At 46.7% G+C, this 21,453-nt stretch overlaps 1 protein-coding gene across 1 annotated transcript in view; it reads right to left on the minus strand.

Annotated features, from left to right (window-relative positions):
* Positions 1 to 3,325: 3,325 nt before the first annotated feature.
* tax1bp1a (Tax1 (human T-cell leukemia virus type I) binding protein 1a) overlaps positions 3,326 to 21,453 on the minus strand; it is a 28,627-nt gene continuing 10,499 nt past the window's right edge. Inside the window, exons 6-17 of the mRNA XM_083646809.1 lie at positions 19,819 to 19,967; positions 18,862 to 18,952; positions 18,533 to 18,718; positions 17,904 to 18,155; positions 17,243 to 17,428; positions 16,639 to 16,705; positions 15,590 to 16,107; positions 12,013 to 12,099; positions 9,076 to 9,262; positions 8,747 to 8,967; positions 7,339 to 7,415; positions 3,326 to 3,595 (exon numbers count right to left, since the gene is read on the minus strand). Coding sequence (XP_083502935.1) covers positions 3,385 to 3,595; positions 7,339 to 7,415; positions 8,747 to 8,967; positions 9,076 to 9,262; positions 12,013 to 12,099; positions 15,590 to 16,107; positions 16,639 to 16,705; positions 17,243 to 17,428; positions 17,904 to 18,155; positions 18,533 to 18,718; positions 18,862 to 18,952; positions 19,819 to 19,967 — 2,232 coding nt within the window. The 3' untranslated portion in view covers positions 3,326 to 3,384. The remainder of the gene's footprint in view (positions 3,596 to 7,338; positions 7,416 to 8,746; positions 8,968 to 9,075; positions 9,263 to 12,012; positions 12,100 to 15,589; positions 16,108 to 16,638; positions 16,706 to 17,242; positions 17,429 to 17,903; positions 18,156 to 18,532; positions 18,719 to 18,861; positions 18,953 to 19,818; positions 19,968 to 21,453) is intronic.

Raw genomic sequence — 21,453 nt, forward strand, 5'->3', positions numbered from 1 at the left:
CCTCATCATCGTGCACACAACCTTTTCGTTTATGTGGGGAAACTGGCTCGGGGAGCGCGAGCGTTCCTCTTCTGTTTCCTTTTGGTACAGTGACCTCCGACATGACCCTCCACTCCCTCCAGTCTGCTGTTGCTATAGCAACCAAGTGCCGGTGTCGGTTGACCGGGTGTTGCACAAAATGCACGCGGAACACTTTGCTTGAAGTTCATTGTGAGGCATTACAAGCGGATATTAAGCCCATCCAGGGGCGGACTGGGATCATAATTCAGGCCGGGCATTAGATACCAAGCAGGCCAGGCCGATACGGGCCGCCGCGCGCAAAATTTGGGCCGTTCGAAGCTCAATTTGGGCCGTTTGAAGCCCAATTTGGGCCGTTTGAAGCCAGATTTGGGCCATTTGAAGCCCAATTTGGGTCGTTTAAAGCCCGATTTGGGCCGTTTGAAGCCCGATTTGGGCCGTTTGAAGCCCAATTTGGGCCGTTTGAAGCCAAATTTGGGCCAAGTCCAATTTTACAATGAGATGCACCCACTTTAACCCTGAATAAAGTAATAAAACCACTAGTAAACCAGTAGGCGGCGCCTGGCCTGCTGTTCAGTGAGTGGCCTGACTGCGGGCACAATTTTTTTTTTTTTGCAGGCCAGGCCAGGCCAGGCCAGGCCAGGCCACCGGGCATTTGCCCGACGTGCCCGATTATGCAGTCCGCCCCTGAGCCCATCAGACACAGTATAGATAACCTTTCCGTACAATGATCGGGACATTTTCAGAACATGATATCCAATCTAATGTCATGTCAATGAACTTGCCCCATAAAGTATTCAGCCCCCCCCCCCCCCCCCCCCCGAAATTGTGGGTTTTTCCATCATGTTCTGATTACAGTAATTGTTATACATTCACAATGTGCTCTCAATGCGCTTATGATGCCTTTTAAAGTCTTCAAATAGTGTTAGCCCACCAAATTTACAAGCACAAAGGTATAGCCTCAAAGACATAGCCATGTCTTTTTGGGCTACATTCTTATTCCGTTTTAGCACCAGTGTGAGTGAACTAAGATGTGTAGTCTTGGTATCAATTTCAGTGTACATCTCTGAACTTGGTAACCTGAACTTAACCCTGAGATAATGGTTTGCGTGCGATAGAGAAGGTTCATCCCTGCCTCTCAGTGCAGGCCGGGGAAGAGTTTCCGTGTCTGGGATCAGTGCAGGGACGGACGGAGACGGAGAGTCTCCGAGTCGAGGTCTGTCAAACACTCGTAAAACCATCCCCGCTCCGTGGAGACCACCGTCGCCATGGCAACAGTTCAGATACAGCCCTTTAACGGGGCCACTTGCAGTATTAACACATATGGGAGAGGAGCGGAGGCTGTGTGCGGAGGGAGGAGACGGGAGGGATTTCAATATACTGTGTACAGTGAATGTATTGTAATGTGTGTGTCTGTTGTCAAGTGCTTTTAAATTATATATTTTCGTATGTAACGTGGAGACCCAATGTTTCCTTTTTGTATGGGGGGACAGCAGGTTCTGAGGAGAGTGACTTGTAAATGATGTCAAACTGTCTTTCTATATCAAGAGAAGCTGCTGCTTAAATGTAAACATGAAAAGGAAAATGTGGAGAGAGAAAAAAACAGCAAAATAAAGTGAAAAGCTCTGTAGCTCAGAATGTGTGTTTTGTGTCAGACAACACTTGAACCCGAACCAACGACACGACAATCAAATGCTTTTAGAGAAGTGTACTTTATTCATAAGAACCTTCGCAAATCAACGCTTTTACCACCATCCTTACATTGTCCCATGAAAAGGGCTTTTGAGACATGACATACACACACACATTTGACTTGTGATTACTGGGCATGTGCAACTTTTAAAGCCTGAATACAACACTGTGAAGGTCACCTTGTGATGGCAGGAAAATAGACAAGCAGTAGGATGACTACTCAAGTGGACCTATGGAGACGCACGCATGCACACACACACACACACACACTCACACACTACATGACATACATACACGCAATCGTCGCGCTGACATGAGACTGCACACAAAGGAAAAAGATATTTTTCATCACAGTTCTAACTTTGAAACATGAAGTATTTTAACAATTAAAGTGTCCATAACTTAAGTGTCTGGTGGTCTGTTGCGTTATACATTAAGATACCTCTCCAAATCAAATGAAGAGACCAGTTGGCAACGAAACCATCTATTATCACTAAAAACATGAGGGAAAAACACTCAAGGTCACAACAGTTAGTTCACACGGGACGCTCCACAACTGATGCTTCTTTTCATATGTACAATACATTCAGAATAAAGCCTTATTTAGTGCAGATACATGAAAACGTAGTGCTGTTCTCGTTTAAAACGTCTGATGTCTTTACTCGCAAAACACCACCATCAAACGTACCAGTAGTACAGTGGCTTGGGAGGAATCAATGATTGCTTCCCATTCAAGTAAAAAAAAAAGTCCTGGTAGCCCCTCCCACATAGCCCCCCCCCCCCCCCTGCCCCCCACCAACTGTGCCCTTATCTCTGCTTCAAAACACAAATACAGAATCAGATGCCTCTTCACAGACATCACACATTCAAATGGATCTAATTCTGGTTTTATGCTTATAGAGGCAACGTCATGTCTCTTGTCCCTCTCTAAGCTCTTCAGTGTCCCTTTACTGTGAATCAAAAGATGAAACAATGTCTTGAATAGTGAATGATTGACTGCTTTTTCGCAGCCAAATCCTACTTATAAAGAAGCATTCAGGATAACTCGAAACGGGGACCTTTCTGACCTCAAAGCTGGACCCGAAAAGATGTTTGGGTAACAGCATATTGTTTTAGCGTGAACAGCAGAAATGTCACAATTCCGAGTTGTTCTTGAACGTATTGTATACGCATGCAGTAACAATGGTGCTATAGTCCCTTGAAGCAGAAAGATGATCATGAAAGTGAGACGGAAGGAAAGGAAGAGCACTATCCCCGTAGCATTAATGGTCCCTTACCCGTCGTGTTGTGGTGGGACCTACCCTAACCAATAAACGCCTTGGTGGAGTAGCCGTCAAAGGGCAAACCCCACTTCCTTTCAGAAGTGGACTACATCCTTTCTAACCTTTGTCAAGATTGCAATACAAGTGCTAATGACTGTTTATTAACATCGACTTCATCAAAACCCTATCCCAATGAACGGCTGCAAACACAGCTCCCCAAATCTCAAAACTGTGTGTGGCTGCGTTCCGATCGGCTAGTAGTTCCCTGCGAAGTGGACTGCACAGGGTATTCAGCTATATTACTTAACATGGCTGAATACCCTGTGCAGTCCACTTCAAAGGGGAACTACTAGCTGATCGGAACGCAGCCTCTGAGTTTGTCGTCTCCCTCTAATGGACCCCCCGCCCCCTCCTAATCGATCTGGTCGAAGTTGAGCACGTGGCCGTCAAAGTGCGTGAGGACGTGCCTCTCGAACAGGTGCTGCTCACAGTTGAGGGGGAACTGCTCGGAGCAGACGGGGCAGACCTTCCAGTGGCTCTCCACGTGCTGCTCGAAGCTGCGCTGCTCAAAGTGGGGCGGGAAGATGACCTCGCACAGCGGGCAGCGCTTGTGAACGTCACTCCTGGAGGCAGAAAGGAAGGGTAGTGGGGGTAGCGGTGCAGAAGAGAGGAGTGTATTTATAGCAGGGGGAAACAACAACAGCTCTAGATTTCTTCTGACCCAGGCTGGCATCACACAACCAGCCCACAGATATCACAAGCTCATTCTCTATCCCATCGTGTTCAAAGGGGCATCATCTAGCTATCGGCAACCAGTAGCAATTGTAACAACATTGCTAGATCTAGACTCCTAGGGCAGTGGTTCACAAGGGGTCCGGGGACCCCCAGGGGTCCTTGAGGGGATTCCTGGGGGTCCCCAGCAAAAAAGGGAATAATTTATTTTCACCATAATTCCATTCCACAATGACAGAATGTATGACTATTTCGGTCATGGGTTTCATACACTTTCTGTAATAAACCATCTTATCAGATGGAGGACCCTAGAGCTGTGCATTTTCACTGATCTCACGATTCGATACGATTCGATTATACAAGTCTACGATTCGATTCGATTTGATTATACGATGCATCTCGATGCATCGCGATGCATCTTAACACATTCACTGCCAGCCGTTTTTTTTTTACTGTAGGTAGGTTCTGCCAGAGGGTTTTTTTGAGGATTCTGGCTCATCTTTCAAGAGCTGAGGATTCTTTTCTGCTAAGATTTTGTGAACACACAATATCTCAAAAGAACTAATAGAATGTGTGCTTTCTCTGTCTAAAAGAGTTACCGTAAATTCCGGACTATAAGCCGCGGCTTTTTCCCCGTTTTTTGGCCTTTTTTGGCCCCTGCGGCTTATATAACGGTGCGGCTTATCTATGGATTTTTTCAGAAAAAAAAAAAAAAAAAAAACTGAATTCTCTCTTCTTTAGCACTCTTTCTAACTATAAATCCACTTCTGTTTTATTTCCTCTCTTGCCCTCTTTTCACCACACCGCGGACACTGTGTGCACTGTAAAAAAAAACACAGGTGGTGTTGTGTTATGTTGTTTTGTTGAAATGTTAATAAATGGGAGCTTCCTCAAACAGCCATCTCTTTCCCGACAATCCCCTCTGTGCACGAACCCTTACATATGGTAATTAAACATTAAAACACAATTAAAAAAAAAAAAAAAAAAAAAAAAAACATTAAAACACCCGCGGCTTATAGTTTGGTGCGGCTTATATATGTAAAAAACAGTAAATTTTGCTGCTGCGGCTTATAGTCCGGTGCGGCTTATAGTGCGGAATTTACGGTAGTTTGTAGAGTTAGTAGTTATGTAAGCATTAGCAGTTGAATACAGCATGGTTTCAGCGTCTGAAAAATTATTTTGAGATAAACGGCTTTTTGTGAAATTCGATAGAACAGTCACTTTAACCATTCATTTTTGGCATCAGTAAGACGTCAGACATCTAAACAATAGTTTTGAACGGTAATTTCCTCCATAACAGCAGGAAACCCCCCTCTGCTTCCAACTCCTCCCTCCGTGGGCGTTCTCCTCCGCCCTCCTTGGCTCTGCAGCGGGTCTGTGACAAACGAGTTGCTGCTGCCTGTCTGCTGGCGGCCGCTGTGCAAGTCTGGATATGGGCTCGCTCGTTTCTTGGGGTTTGTGTTGAGAGCTTTGATGAAGCTTTTGCGATTCTGGTCTTATTTATGCTGCGTGTTTCAAAGTGTGTTCCACCCGTAATCTATTATGCAAATTTGCAATCCCGCACCGCCAGCAATCAGCGCGAAAACGAAAGCGTTTTCGCCAATCCATTCTCAAGAGAATGGCTTCCTCACACTGCTTTTTGCTTGCCTTCCTCTAGTCTGGGAGAGCACTGTCGCCACTTAGTGGGTCGGTGGAATGGGTTGTACATGTTCGGTGGCTCCAATAATTATATAAGAGATGTAAAAGGGTTAGATGCACATCCCACGGTCAAAAAAAAGAAAATTCTTTTTTTTGACGTATTAATACGTCATTGGCAGTCAACCGTTGGATTTTTTTTGACGGATTAATACGTCATTGGCAGTGAACGTGTTAAATCGATGCATCACTTTTTCCGCAATACATGATTTATTTTTTCTCGCTTTCTTTTTTCTCACTGTGTGGCTACTTTTAAAATAAAAGTGCATTTGGAATTGCATTGTATTATGATCCATAATTAAAATAAACAACTGCATGTACTTACATTCTATTTTATTTGATTATTAAAAATAAATAAATAATAATAATTAAATAATCGATTTTTGATATTTGTTAATCGATTCAGAATCGTCCTATTAAGCATCGCGATGCATCTCTGAATCGATTATTTTCGGCAGCTCTAGAGGACCCTGGGACAAATTCGTATCAAATGGGGGTTTGTGGTCTAATTTGTGTCAGTTAAGAGGTCCTTGACTTTAACACGGTTGAGGACCACTGTCCTACACACGTCTAAACTCAGCTCCCACCCACTAGCCACCCCATCCCCTTGAATGACAGTAGGCTGAAATTGATAAATCACGTTCACAATACAAAGGACTAGCTAACTACTAAGCAGAGATCCAACAGAAATATCTTGTGAAGAGGTCATATTTCACAATGCATAAGACCTTGGCCACACTGATCCGTGGTGTCTGTCCGTGTGCGTTCATTTCTCTGTTCACTTCCATTCATTTTCAATGACAGCTGTCCAACTGTCCGTGGAGCACTCAGAAGCGTACGTATCCAGAAAATTTGCATACGTTTTGATGGACAGAAAGTTGAAGAGGGATGAACTTTTTCTGGATGGACGTATCGGATGGTCGGATAGTCACTGTCCGTTTAGCCAATCAGAGTCGAGGTCTTGAGAGGAGGCATTCCGAGATTTGTTTCAACTTTTCAAAGAAGATGGCGGCCGAGGTGGTGAAGGAGGCTATAATTAATGCTGTGTACACCATCCCGCTGTTGTACAACGTGATAGTCAGTGTCACCGTCTGATTTCACCATCTAATCTGGTCATTTTATTGCCACATAAGTAACGTAGCGCACAGAGCTAACAGCTAGCTGACGCCAGCGTTCTTCTTCTCTCGGTTTATAGGCGGGTCGCTGACACCTTCAAGGTGCTTACCGCCACCTGCTGTACAAGTAGGTTACTTGTACATGCAACGGACATAAATCTATCCGTCTATCCGTTTTGTCCATTTTCTGACGGATCAGTGTGGCCAAGGCCTAATACTGTAATAATAGCACTGCTTTTCATGTGCTGTTCTGGGCTTGGGAAACTGAGATGTCATCCATTGCTCATTTGGACGGTGAGCCGTGGTTCCACAACAGAGTATGGGCCAGAACGTGAGTTTTGAAAGCCAGACATCTCAGCACCTGCTGAAGTAATCGTTGAGCCGTTGTCCTGATCAACAGCCCTATCTACTCCTGCAGATATGTTGTGCATTTTGCACTATGGGAGAGTCAAACCTGTACTCATTTCCCCTTTAAGAGCCTGGGGTAAGACTGAGATGTTAGAACGTTGCCTTCAAGTGCTCCTCTTTAAGCTCTTACGTAGTGTAAATATCTAAACCTAAGTAGGCAGGGGGAGAAAAAGGAACTAGTGATGCACTTATGAACAACCAAACAGGCTGTCCTCGCTGCTTGTTTCTTCATCTTCCGTTTGTCTTGATTGTGAAGCACTTTGTGCATTTGGTTTTTACAAACATGCCATTCAAATGAAGTGATCATAAAGTCATTATTTTTGGTGTGTGTGTGTATGTGTCTATGTGTGTGTGTGTGTGTGTGTGTGTGTGTGTGTGTGTGTGTGTGTGTATGTGTCTATGTGTGTGTGTGTTACCTGGAGTCAAAGCAGAAACTGTGTTCATTGTGTCTACCGGTCTGATGTTCGCAGGCTGGCTGAGCCCCATCACCCACCTATGGCACACATAACACAAACCTTAGTAAAAGGATAGCCCATTCTCTCTCTCTCTCTCTCTCTCTCTCTCTCTCTCTCTCACACACACACACACACTCTCTCACACACACACACACACACACACACACACACACACACACACACACACACACACACACACACACACACACACACACTCCAAAGGTTAACAGCTATTTAATGCAAAAAGGAGGAGGTGGGTTTGAAAGGGTCATGAAACCACTGCACCAGTAAAAAGCGGTGTGTGTGTGTGTGTGTGTGTGTGTGTGTGTGTGTTGTACTCTTGCTACAAACCTTTCTATTTAGAGAATAGCATATAGTCAGCTTTGCTCAGCAGTCAGATGCCAGTCACTGTTCAATTCTCTCCTGAGCAACCAAAGATCATTTGACAGAGACGAGCTGATCTTAGATAATATGTGCCTATGCTAAATTTCTCCCAATTAGCCTCTCCCAGCCCTCATTACCGCCGCCTCTCTAGAGCGCTGAGAGAGTGACGCTAATTAGAGCTTTATGTAAATGAGTTCAACGCGTTATCTTTTCTGCGGTAAGAAGACTCGGCTCCCTTCATTCAGCGAGGAAGACTCCAGAGACGAGAGGAGGACAGTCATGATTACAGGAATTCTTTGGCTCCTGCAAGCCCGAAGCGGGGGCAGGACAAGTCATCTGTCATGCATCGATGTTGCTGCAAACTAACACAGGAGCTCATGGCTCAGACGTCCTGACTGAGATCAAAGAAATGACATGTTGGCGATTGATACATTTTGGATGCAACTCTGATTCACTGAATGACATGTTTTCATCGTAAAAACTACATGTAAAGCAAGCCGAAATAAACAGGGCAAAAAGCATTGATTTGAGTTTGTAGTAGTAGAATAAGTAGAATAAATCTGATGCATGCGAGACCATCATGTAGCCATGCATCGGCAACGGAATAATGGTGCGGCCATATGATTTCCGCAATGCAGAAAAAACGAAATCATGAAATTTGGCAATAAAAATGGAATCAACTGTAAAACATGGAATACTGCAGAATCTTTCATAATTTGACTGAAATTGATAAAAGTAGGCCTAATTATCAAAATCAAAGTACACCTTTATATGGCTCTACAACTAGCTTCCATTGGAGAGTAATGCATGCAATATGATTTGTCATTAAGTGTGATCCTGGGCTGTGTTTGAATCGTTTCCTTCCGTGTGTGTGTGCGCGTGTGTGTGTGTGTGTGCGTGTGCGTGTGTGTGTGTGTGCGTGCGTGTGTGTGTGTGTGTGCGTGCGTGCGTGTGTGTGTGTGCGTGCGTGCGTGTGCGTGCTCACATTGCGTGGTTCGTCTGGGGGGTGCTCCAGGCCGTCGGGGGGGCTCATGCTGCGGGTGGGCTGGATACACACCACCTCTCTTTCCCAGGCTGCTGCCCCAGAACCAGGGCTCATCCCGGGGCTCGGGGGCGTGACAGGGGGCGCACAGGGAGCAGCGCAGGGCGGCGCCTCCGGGGGAGGACGAGACATCTGCTCGGGCGACAGCGCCCCGTCTGCCCCGTCTAGAAAAACAGCAGCACATGGCCGTGTTACTGCACTGACCGAATGAAGACGGCCGGAGCATAACTGACCATCAAACACTGTGGAGACAGAGTTGGAATTCCTCCCACCTCGCGTGGTGTCGGTGGAGTAGGGGTTTCCGTACTGCAGCTCAGCGGGCCTGTGCGGCACCAGGGGCGGAGGGGAGGGGTCCTGGGGGTAGGGCAGGGGGTAGCGCAGCACCACAGGCTGCCGGACCTCAGAGCCCTGAACCCCGGCCTCCTGCTCCCTCTGTCTGGACACATAGCGCTGCAGCTCCTGGGGGGAGAGACGGGAGACAGCAGCCATCCATCAGCGTCACAGTGGCTTAAGCTGTGTTCACACCGAGATATTTATTTTTCTCTCCGTCGCTCGATTCAACCCTTTGGAATCGCTCTGTCGCTGTGTTTAAATCGCTCGTCAACAGGCACAAGAATTGACGGACATCTGGCGGCTATAACGTTACGCAATGTCATGATGTTTGTCCACTACGAGCCATCGTAGTTGTTTACAAGCTAAGCCTATCAGCGTGCTCCTAACGCGAGCTCTATACCAGTAGTACAGACTTCACTTCATGTCAGCTGTCAGCCTGTCAATCAGCTGTCAATGCGGTTTGTTGCCGCACAATAAACCAGCGGTTTGTTCCAAGCCAGTGTGATCCTTGACTCACTCTCACACGGCAGCCAATCAGCATTGAACAGCGAGCGACTGATGCCAGCGTAATTTCGCTCGAGTTGAGATATTTCATCTCGGGCGATGAGCAAATTTTCGCCCTATCGCTCTGTCTCTGTCGCTCGGACGCCCAGCATTGACTTTGTATGTAAGTCGATGCCAGCGAAAAACTTTAATAGGTCGGTGTGAACGCACCTTTAGTGTTGCTACACTACACATTATGCACCTGAGAATGAATCTTTGAAAACATACAGAGCAAGCAACACACACCGTGTATATATGCTGTAACATGTTTCAAATTCTCATACTTTTTTTTTTTTTTTTTTTACCTAATATGTTCTAGTGTTTTTTTGTTGTTGCTTTGCCTTTTCTTTGCTCTATCTTATTTTTACTGCTGCAACGACCCAGTTTCCCCGCAGCATTACTGAGATTTTGTATCACTCAATTAAAAAACAATAATCCATACATTTATGAATTTACCCACTGTGTAAAAAGAAAAGAAGAGAAAAGCACAGAGCCATCATAATTATCTGTTTGAAGAGAGTGGGATTGACAAGAGAGAGCTGTGAGAAACTCAACACTTTATTGCATCAGCTCCAGCACCTGGGAAGTAAGTACTTCAGCGGGTAAAGCACCTGGGAAGTAAGTACTTCAGCGGGGAGTAAAAGCACCTGGGAAGTAAGTACTTCAGCGGTAAAGCACCTGGGAAGTAAGTACTTCAGCGGGGAGTAAAAGCACCTGGGAAGTAAGTACTTCAGCGGTAAAGCACCTGGGAAGTAAGTACTTCAGCGGGGAGTAAAAGCACCTGGGAAGTAAGTACTTCAGCGGTAAAGCACCTGGGAAGTAAGTACTTCAGCGGGTAAAGCACCTGGGAAGTAAGTACTTCAGCGGTAAAGCACCTGGGAAGTAAGTACTTCAGCGGGTAAAGCACCTGGGAAGTAAGTACTTCAGCGGGGAGTAAAGTTTTCCTTTGCATCGTTACTTGGGCAGAGTTTCCCTTTGCGATCTGATCTGAAGCAAGACCATTAGTACCCTACTCATTACTGTAATGGGTGTCAGCCTCTGGCTCCCTCTGCTCCGGCTTGGCTGATAGAGGCTCTCTCCCGCTTTACCTCCCTCCTCTCTCTCTCTCCTGCTTTACCTCCCTCCTCTCTCTCTCCTGCTTTACCTCCCTCCTCTCTCTCTCTACCTCCATCCTCTCTTGCTCTCCTGCTTTACCTCCCTCCTCTCTCTCTCTCTCTCCTGCTTTACCTCCCTCCTCTCTCTCTCTACCTCCATCCTCTCTTGCTCTCCTGCTTTACCTCCCTCCTCTCTCTCTCTCTCTCCTGCTTTACCTCCCTCCTCTCTCTCTCTCTCTCCTGCTTTACCTCCCTCCTCTCTCTCTCTCCTGCTTTACCTCCCTCCTCTCTCTCTCTCTCTCCTGCTTTACCTCCCTCCTCTCTCTCTCTCCTGCTTTACCTCCCTCCTCTCTCTCTACCTCCATCCTCTCTCGCTCTCCTGCTTTACCTCCACCCTCTCTCTTTTCCCCTGGCCTCCTCTCTTGATGACTTCATTAGCGCGCTGCTATCAGGTTTAACATTTAAACCAGGGTTGGGGAGGTGAAACAGACACGTTGCATGGCATTTGCACCGCCTAATGGCACTGTTCCAATGGGCAAAAGAAGCAGGTATGGGTGTATTAATTAGTGGGAAGTGTGGAGGAGGGAAGGGAAAGCTACAGGAATGAGTTCATACGCTCGGCTGTACCAAAACCACGAAGAATGAAACGGTATTATATATCTATGGACTTATATTGTGATTTCTACAGCTCTATGGTGAAATGTAAATTCCCACAATTTACAGCAGGAAGATTTTTTCCAAAATAAAACAATAGCTCTAAACATTCTGCAATAGTGCAATAGTGGAACAGAAATATTGCTGCCCAGCAACCTGTAGCACCTACCCGCATACACCCCCCCACCCATAATTTGATGTGCGTTTACTGTGAAATAACTGTGCAATAGCTGACTCAAAGCCTTGTTCACACTGAACGATATAACTGCAATAACTGGAAATATATCTGTATAATCCTTTGTTTATGATCCTGTGTGGATTATTCGTACATATATGCATTCCTTCAAATATACGTATTTAAAATAGACACTTTACACTACACTCATTGTATATATACCCTTTCAAACTCATAACCCACTGTACTTGTTGATAAAAGAGTAACATTAGCACTATTGGACCCATGATGAATTGATGCAGTATCAGCTGATCCATACAGAGGTAAAACCTGCTGAGATGTCATGCTGCTATACTAGCCCAGCCAGCTGAAGCACATGTGTGAACTAGGTGCTGCCGCCCTACAGGTACCTCCTGTAGCTGCTGCTTGTCTCGAAGGGCCTGCACCAGGTTGCGTTTCAGCTTCGTCACCTCGCTGGCTCGGTCTGCCATCTGTATCTAGAGACAGGACACACAGGGGGAAGGGAAAACACACTAACATCAGGGCAGAGTTCATAATAAACTCACAATGGAATTACTGCATCACTATATGTAACTGGCAGGTGGGAATCGAACCAGGAACCTTTGGCATGAGAGGCGGACGCTCTAGCGAGGAGGCTAAAGCCCATGGGCTCTAGCATCTGTCGCTAGAGCGACTCTTGAGGTCCTGGAGAGTGACGTTTACTCACTGCACAGCGCTACCTGCTGGCCACCGTTACACTTACAATGGAGAGTGACACCCATTTGAATACCTAACCTGATCTGAACCTCAGCTAATAAAAGATGGCCACATATTGTGACATAAGCAAATATTTTCACAGGCTGTTTTTGGAGAGTTTTGCACATGTCTATTGTGGAAAGGTGCACAACAACTCTTTGTCATGATACAAACTGACACAGTGTGTGTTACCAGGCGCTAATATTAGTTTGCTACGTATTGTTTTGTCTTTTTGACGTCACTACACTCGGAACTCTCTTCCGAGTGGAAGAGAGTTCCCCATTCATTTTCTCCATAGACATTTTGAAAAATCCTTATCTAACAAGTTTTAAGGCTGGAACCAAGCCAACACGTGACCTACTGAATCGTGAGTGACAATAAAACATTTCAGTTGGAGCAAAAACAAAAATAGACAAAAATAAATTCTACAGGTATATCCCTGTAGAATAAAGGATTTTTAATATAACTCAGAGTGCCTCGGATGTTTTCCCTTTTTGCTGCCTTCAACACCTGAGGAACTCCCTGCAACCATATTGGACAGCTACCTCTCTTTTTTGATCTTGTATCTATATATATGCCCCATCCTGGAAGAGCACCTGATTTTTACTCTGCTAACTTACATTGATGTCTTGACCCAATGCAGCACTCCCATCTTTATCTCTAGACAAAGACATTTTTCAAAATGTCTATGGAGAAAATGAATGGGGAACTCTCTTCCCGGGGCTGGAAACGTCACGGAAAGTCACGTGACTGCTGAGCTCTATGGTGAGATCCCTTTCCCTATTCCCTCACTTCCGGGTCGGAGCTCCATTCACTCCATTTCTAGCCGCAGAAAAAGAGGAGTAAGGCGCACACACACACACACACACACACACACACACACTGGGGCAAGCTACTGAGCAAAACATTTGGTTGGGTTGAGTTTTATTTACTCTGGAACGCCTTCAAGTGTGCGGCACTTACTGTAAAGTACACAGCTCAAGCCACAGAAACAAGGTCTGTGTCCAGAGTAGACCGAGGGAGCATTGCAGCAGATGGGAGCAGACCAGGGGACGGTAGTAAATCTCTCTCACTCTCTCTCTTAACAGGACTGATCCTGTGTAACAGGACTGACCCTGTGGGATAGTTTACATGGCGAGCTGCCTGCTCTCCTCTCATTGCATCCTATTACAAAGGCTCCAGATCCCCCCTCTCCCATTGTCTCTCTCTGCTTCATGTCTGTCTGTCCTCCGTTTGCTTCCCTCATGTTGCCCCCCCCCATTCTCTTTTATCTGTCTCTTTTTCTCCTCTCTCTCCCTCTACCTCTTTGGGGGATTTACGGCACGGCTTCAGAGGGTTAAGTTCAGCTGAAGGGAGTCTGCAACAGTGAATTTTCTGTGCTCCCCTTCCACTCATCTATCTCTCTCTCTCTCCATTCCTGTCCCTCCCTCCGTCCCTCCCCTGGGTGGCTGGTGTAAACAGCTGTAAAGCACACGGCGTTTCTGTGGCTGCCCCTCTTGTCAGTCACCGGGCCATTAAGAGCGGTTCGAGGCCTGGGGGCCGCTCGCCTCAGACCGGAGACTCTATCAAAGACGGGGGGGGGCGGACGGGGGGCGGGGGGAAGAGCCTTATTTACAGCACCGATAAACACACACTCACTCGCCCAGATCAAACGGCCAGTGGGGCACTTTGGCGAACGTTCGCACGCAAAAACGTAAAAGGCACACGTAGACACGAGCGAGAGGAGGGGCAGACGCTCGCATTCTATCTTGCGCGGCGGGACGGACACGCATGTATACGCATGGAGTAACCTGTATGGCTATTTGGCCATACCCTGGTTAATGTCTTAAGCCGCCTACAGACTGTGAGATTTGAGCAATCTCATAAGGTTATTGGTGGCCACACTGTGCGACGTTGGATCTAATAAACCGTAGGGCTGTCCCCAAATACCATTATTGGGCCTCGAAGCTTCAGTGACAAGTATTCGAATAGATTTGAAGCTTCGGCAGGAGTGCGGGGCACGTAGTGACAATAAGAGGCGAGGAGAAAAATCGGACTTCAAGGATTTTCCTTTTTATTGAAATGAAAATGGATAGAAAATGTGCAATAAGCACATCAAATAAATGACAGCCATAGCCCATAACAAGGAATTTGCTCATAGGTACAGTAGGCCCTGGTATAATGTCGCAGTTTCAGTGTTGGTAAGTAATGTTAGATGAGAGCTGTGAGGCACAATGTCCTTAAGAATAAGTAATAATAATTATTGTCGATGCATCATGAATAATGTTGGATTACCATTTAGAAATACATTTAAGAAGAAAAATGAAGCATTCGAATACTGATTTGGACGCATTTAGGTCAGCCCTGACGTCAGGTTTGATGTGTGCACACTGTATGATTACGATGCACGTCTCGACTCTCCGTCAATCAGCAGTCAATACACGCGCAAGAATCAAACGTCAGCAGCGCGCCCCGCCGCTACGCATCAATGAATGTGTGCCACATTTGTCTGTGGTAGAGACGTCAACAATGCACTGACAAAGCTTAGCAAGAATGAGCCCTTGCAAAGTGAAATGTATGTGTCTGGAAAAACGCCAAGAGGAGGAGGAGAGTGTGCCACTCATGGCTAGGGAACAGAGGCAACACGGGATGACAATTTTGCAACATAGTTACCTCGAGCTGTGAACTATGTGAACCTATTGAACTGCACAACGCAACGCATCTTTCGTCAGGGACACAGTCTGTGCTTTACTCCAGTGAAGCTGTTCATACAGTCTGTGCTTTACTCCAGTGAAGCTGTTCATATGAACCTTTGATACTTTGCAATTCAGTATCCCTGCTGCCATGAATAAACCAATTAACAGAATATTCTGTTTCCACAGATTGAACGGTCTGCCAGCAACCCCCTCCCTCTTGGACGGAGCAATAGTGCATGACTAGATTATTTAAATAGCATTTCTCCTTTATTGGACTGGAGTACTGTGTAGACAGGCAGGGAAGATGGAGAGGGAAAAGGGGTGCTGGTTCAATTCAAACCCAGGACATCACATAAGTGTTGTATATGTGTGTTGGAAGGGTTTTGCTGACCACACATGAGAGTTGAAGTGCCTTGCTCAAGGGCAAGTTCAACAGTAGCTGTAGCTAAATTAACTTTTCATTTTCCCAGTCCCAGTCTGGGGATGTGAACAGACATCCTTACAGTTACATGTCCATTCCCTATAGGCTACCTTTTATGTGTGTGTGTTTACGTACTCTGAAGCGCTCCTCCTCATTGGCCAGCCGCTGTTTGAGCGTCTCATTGATGGCACACTGCTCCTTCCACTTCTGCTCCATCATGGCCAGCTCCTCCTCCACCGAAAGAGTCTGCTCCTTCTCCACCTCCCCCACGCTCCTCTCCTCCTCCTCCACCTCATCCCTCGCCTCCTCCCCCTCCCTTCCTGTCTCGTCGTTCTCCTCGGCACTCCGCCTTTCATTCTCCACCTCCACCCAGCTCGTCATCCTCAGGCTCTCCTCGGGCAGGCTCTCCCGCTTCTCCTCTTTCTCGGCGTTTACTTCTTTCTCTCCGTCTTCTCTCTCCGCCTCGCCCTTCTCCGCCATCGTTTCCTCTCCCTGTCTCTTCCCCCCCTCCTCTTCCTCCTCCTCCTCTTCATCATCATCCTCCTCATCCTCTGAACTGGTGTGTGTGTCAGTGTTTGTGGGTTCCGTGTCATTGGGTTCTGGGGTGATTGTCATTTCAGCGGCTTCTTGTAGGACTGTGGTAACAATATTCACTATAAACACACACAGGTTAGAGTAATTACAGAAATGTACATGGCATCACATCCACTGGTTTGATCCTTGTTTTACCGCTTACTACTAGAACTATTATGGATACTTCACTGTGATCACATTTGCATTCAATTTCTTTACATTTTCAATAGTTGTGGCGATAACCTGTTTTGGGGGGGGCGGGGGGGGGGGGGGCACTGGTATGAAGGGAAATGAGACTCAAACATCTGAGAAGAACATAGAATAGATCTGAACTTGTATTATGGAATTTTAGCTGGAAAAATCATTATATTGAATAGATATCATAATCATCAATATCTGATGTTCAGTGCATTCCAGTACTTATTTTGTGATGGTGTTACAATTGATGTTTTCGGTGTTCCCACTTGACCTTCAACCTGCTTCAGCTACTTCTACTTTAGCTAGTCATTTTAAATGGTAATTTCCTACATTTCCCAGAATGACTCTTGTCTGCGTGTGTTTGTGTGTACCTGTTGTGTGTTTGTGTGTACCTGTTGTGTGTTTGTGTGTACCTGTTGTGGGTGACTCTGGACTAGGAGGCTCCTGTGTCGTCTCGGTAGCTGCATTTCTCTTCGGCTCCTGCAAACACACGTACACACACGCACGCGCGCACACACACACACGCACACACACACGCACGCACGCACGCACGCACGCACACACACACACACACACACACACACACACACACACACACACACACACACACACACACACACACACACACACACACACACACACACACACACACAAATTGTCTTTCTTTATATATGCATACCCTTGGGCACATTATGCATGTCTCTTTTAATGTTTATGCTAATGATACACACATGTATCTGCCCATTAGATCCACAGACCAGCAGCACTGCTGAGTTCACTTAAAGAGGACATGAAACATTTGATCATATGTCTCCAGTTCATTTGCATTTCACCTCCGACGAGACCTAGAATGACTAGAAAGATGAACAACTCCTCAGCTTTTTGCCAACTAGGGCGCTGCTGTCACTAAATTAAATTCCTATAGTCATAGTTTAAGTGTAAAACTTATGTAATATACGATTGTTTTTCCAACCCTGTCTTTTCTTTTCATGTGGCTTTTCCTTGATGATTGCTTACCCCCTGTGCTTCGTTGAGTTTGGCCACCTGCCTGCGGAGGCGCTGGCACTCCCTGTACTTCTCCTTATAGTGCTCGGCGGCCATGTGGAGACGCAGCTTCAGCTCCTCCACCTCCCTCTGCAGCTCCGCCTCAGCCTCGGACACCACCACCATGCTGGGCACGGCCTCCGTGCACGTCCCCACACCCTGCAGCAGCACAGGACAGACAGACAGCACATTTTTACCAGTGTCAATATGTGAAAATGTCCTGTGGAAATCAAATCATCTCGTCTGTTCCCCTAGTCTTTTAGAACAGACGCATTGGTTTCCGCAGTTTGCAAATGCCCTCGCCTACCCATCTGTACTGGAGGGGAAAGTTGGTCAAAATGGATGTTAAGGCGGGATATCCGCTCATTTCTCCAATCACCTGCCTCGGTTTTGTTTACATGTGTCGTGATTGGTCGAATACCATTGAACTTCTGTCCGGTCTGAAGCGTTTCTTCTTGGAACATGAACACTTCCTCTGTCCAAATTCGAATGGGCTGAAGTACAGACTGTCTCTGGAGCCTTCGCGGATTGTGGAAGAGATGGACTGGCTTGAGAGACTACATGTAGTGTTCCCCCAAACCCGGCCTAACACAACACAGGAGGTGACGTGACAGAAATGAAGGGGGACACTCACCACCTCCTTCTGCGCCGCACTCCTCATGCGGTCCAGTTGGCTCTCCATGCGCTGGCACTCGGCCTGAGCGTCGGCCAGGCTGGCGCGGAGCTTGTCGGCCTCCAGGCGGGCGCGGTACAGCTCGCTCATGGTGTGGTCCCGGGCGCTGGCCGAGTCACGGAGCTCCGAGGCCAGCAGGGAGGCGTGCTGCCGGGACGCCTGCAGCTGCTCGTCGGCCTGACGGAGCTGCTCACGCACACGGGCTAGCTCCACCTAGAGACATATACATTTTTATTTATTTATTTTTATTTAGCATTTATTTATACAGGGGAGATCTCTTGAGAGCAAGCTCTCATTTGCAAGAGTGCCCTGGGTACAGAAAACATATACAAAGAGGTTACAAGTTTACAGACATGATAAAACAATAAGAACAACATATAGGTTCATATACAGTATGTAGTTATACATACACACAGTTAACTCGCACACATGGGATAAATGAAATACAATTTATTACAGATATTTAAATTTTTGCCTTTTAGTTGACACTGTTATCCAGAGCAACTTACAAGTGTAACAGTAGATATGCTTTGATGATCCTTGATCATCCACATTACAAGCACCTGATCATAAGGGAGGGGGGCTCCTACCTTGTCGGCCTTGTGTGCTAGCAGCTCTTTCTCCAGGCTGTCCCGCTGGGCCACACAGCCCCTCAGCCGGTCCAACTCCTCCTGGAACTGAGCGATGGTCACCTCTCGGTTCAGCTCCACCGCCTTTAGCATCTGCAGCTCCGCGCTCAACTTGGTGTTCTCAAGCTCGGTGCTGCGCAGGTGGGCCTACGCATGTCACACACACACACACACACACACACACACACACGCATGCGTGCACAGACACACACAGGTCAGCAAGTAGATGGTATATGTTAACACGTCCCTTGTGATTGAACCTTAAAGCTGCATTGAGAACGTTCCCCCACCTTATACAGGTCTCTCTCATCCTTCTCGTTCTTCAGATGGCTCTCCAGGTGTTCTCTCTCTGACATCAGCTTCTTCAGACGGTCACGCAGACTGAGACACAAACCATGATGGTCAGTTGTACTAATCCTCAAACCATTCCAACGTAGGTATCGCAGTACACATATTCTCAAACTCTCTTATGCAAAAACTCACGCAAACTTAACTACAGATGATAACCAGGGCCGGTTCTCTTATTGTGCTAACTGGCCGTACTAATGCCCCTGCCCCCTAGACAGAACCACTCTTGTAAGTCAGCAGTAAAGAGAATGTCCTCTTAGTTCCTGTTTAGTATTGCTCAACAGGTCAAGTTACACTGTGTGTGTGTGTTTGTACAGAGGTTGAAATTACCACCTGACAAGCGCCAATTTCCAGTAATATTAGGGTAACCTGAAAAACTGGCCAGTTATTTTTTTGAGAAGATAACATTTGAATATGCTGGTTATATCAAGGCTCTGTCTCAAACCCAAGGAGGCTTCCAATTTAGGTACAGTAGCATTTCTAGGTAGGAAGTCAATATTTGTAAGTTGTACTATCTCATTTGGGTTGGAAGTGTCCTTTCAAGGTACCTTGTCTTGGTCAATTTAGAAGCGCACACTGGTTCCTCAGAGGACATCCTACTACAGCCAAATTACCAGCCTTTGGTAGATGCTAGATGGGCCAAAAAGTTAATTTCACACACTGTGTGTGTGTGTGTGTGTGTGTGTGTGTGTGTGTGTGTGTGTGTGTGTGCGCGCCCGCGTGTGTGTGTGAGAGAGGGGGAGAGCATATGTCCTCCCATCCATACAGGCTGTTACAGAGATGAAGATGTGGAGGGGGCAGGAGGCCTTAAAAACATGCTCATTTAAAGCATCATTATCCTGGTGGACGTGGGTGGCTTTGGACGCTTGATGCTGGTGGGTCAGCTCAGCATCACTCACCAGTCCAGCTCCGTCTCTTTCTGCAGGCCTCTCTGGGTGACTCCGAGCAGGTCCTCCTCCAGCTGGCGGACCCGGTCTGTGGCCTCCGTCAGCCTCCTCCTCACCTCCTCCCTCTCCTCTGACAGGCCCTGCGACGAGCGCAGCAGCTCCTGCAGGCACAACAAGGCTGCGGGGGTTAGACTGACGGGCGGCGGCGGCGGCCAATCACAGCAGCTGCGCCGGAGTGGCGAACGTCAGCGAGTCGGGAGCTGATGTAATCGCCGGCGCCGTCATCAATCACAGATGAAAATATTTCACACCAGGCATGACAAGCCACAGCACATCAATCACGCATCTTCAGTTACGTATGGTGACGAATGATGACGAATGTGGACCGAGTGATGGGCACCGATACTGTCAAAACAATAGACAGCAACAGATAAGTAAGTACTAATGTGTCAATTATGAATAAATTACAGTTGAAATATATACTATTTAACAATATTTCTTCTTCTTTTTACACGTGGAGTATTAAGAACTGCAGTAGTGCAAATCCCCTGACCAATCAAGTGTCCAATTGCAATACACACAGCGTATGATTGGTGTGTCCTACTTCTACACCTGTGTCTGGCGTGAGTGAATTCCTCTGACAGATTCCTTGTATGGTACAAAAGGTTATTTAAGGTCTGTTCTCCGTGTGCTTTGCCTGCTGAGTGATGTGACCTTGTTACAACATGCTGCTAATCAGTAGTGGAGGACATTAAATCACCCACAGGTAATATTGGTTGTGACAGAACAACATGCCTACACACACACTCCCATCTGTTTAGCGAACGCGCACGAGCGCGCGCACACACATTCAAGGACATACGCAGACAGACAAATAGCATACCGACCAGATCAAAACACACATAGAACATAATATATCAAACTGGATGTCGCTCTCTCACACACACACACACACACACACACACACGCGCAAACACACCCACCAATGCATACACAGCCTGGCCTCCCTCTGGGCTTGGCTCTGCGTAGATGACTGTATGATTTTTACGGCTGGCGTTTGGGAAGCACTTTAGCAGTGCATAAAGACCTTATAAAAAGTGTAGTCGTAAAATTAGCAGCCGCAAAATATGTACTTATGTTTTCATGTTAAAAACTCAAAGGATATTTCATCGGCGTGGCATGAGCTCATGTACCTAAATGCTCTCCACAAAAAGAGTATGCCCGCACATAGACACGCACACGCGCGCACATACACACAAGTCGTATATCTACAGACGGACATGGCTGCTGAATGAAAAGCAGCACGTTAATAACAGTGTGCGAGTGTGTGTGTTACAATGTAATTTATGGCGATTTTGTCCTTCGTAAAAAGAGCAGAGGACTAACTCAAAGCAGCCTGCACCATACTTTGGGTCTAGACCAGAGGGCGGCACTAGGGGGCGATAAGAGACTAGATTCACAATCAAGAGAACTCCCTGGCAGGTCTGTTTCACTGCTCACCTCTCCCTCTCCCCGCAACCCCGGGCCGTCTCACATCGACTTTCACCAGGTTGACTGTTTTTAGGTGTGTGTGTGTGTGTGTGTGTGTGTGTGTGTGTGTGTGTGTGTGTGTGTGTGTGTGTAAATGTGTTTCTTATCAAATGGGCA

Source organism: Poromitra crassiceps, assembly GCF_964638095.1.
Source record: "Poromitra crassiceps genome assembly, chromosome: 11".
Classification (NCBI taxonomy): Eukaryota; Metazoa; Chordata; class Actinopteri; order Beryciformes; family Melamphaidae; genus Poromitra; species Poromitra crassiceps.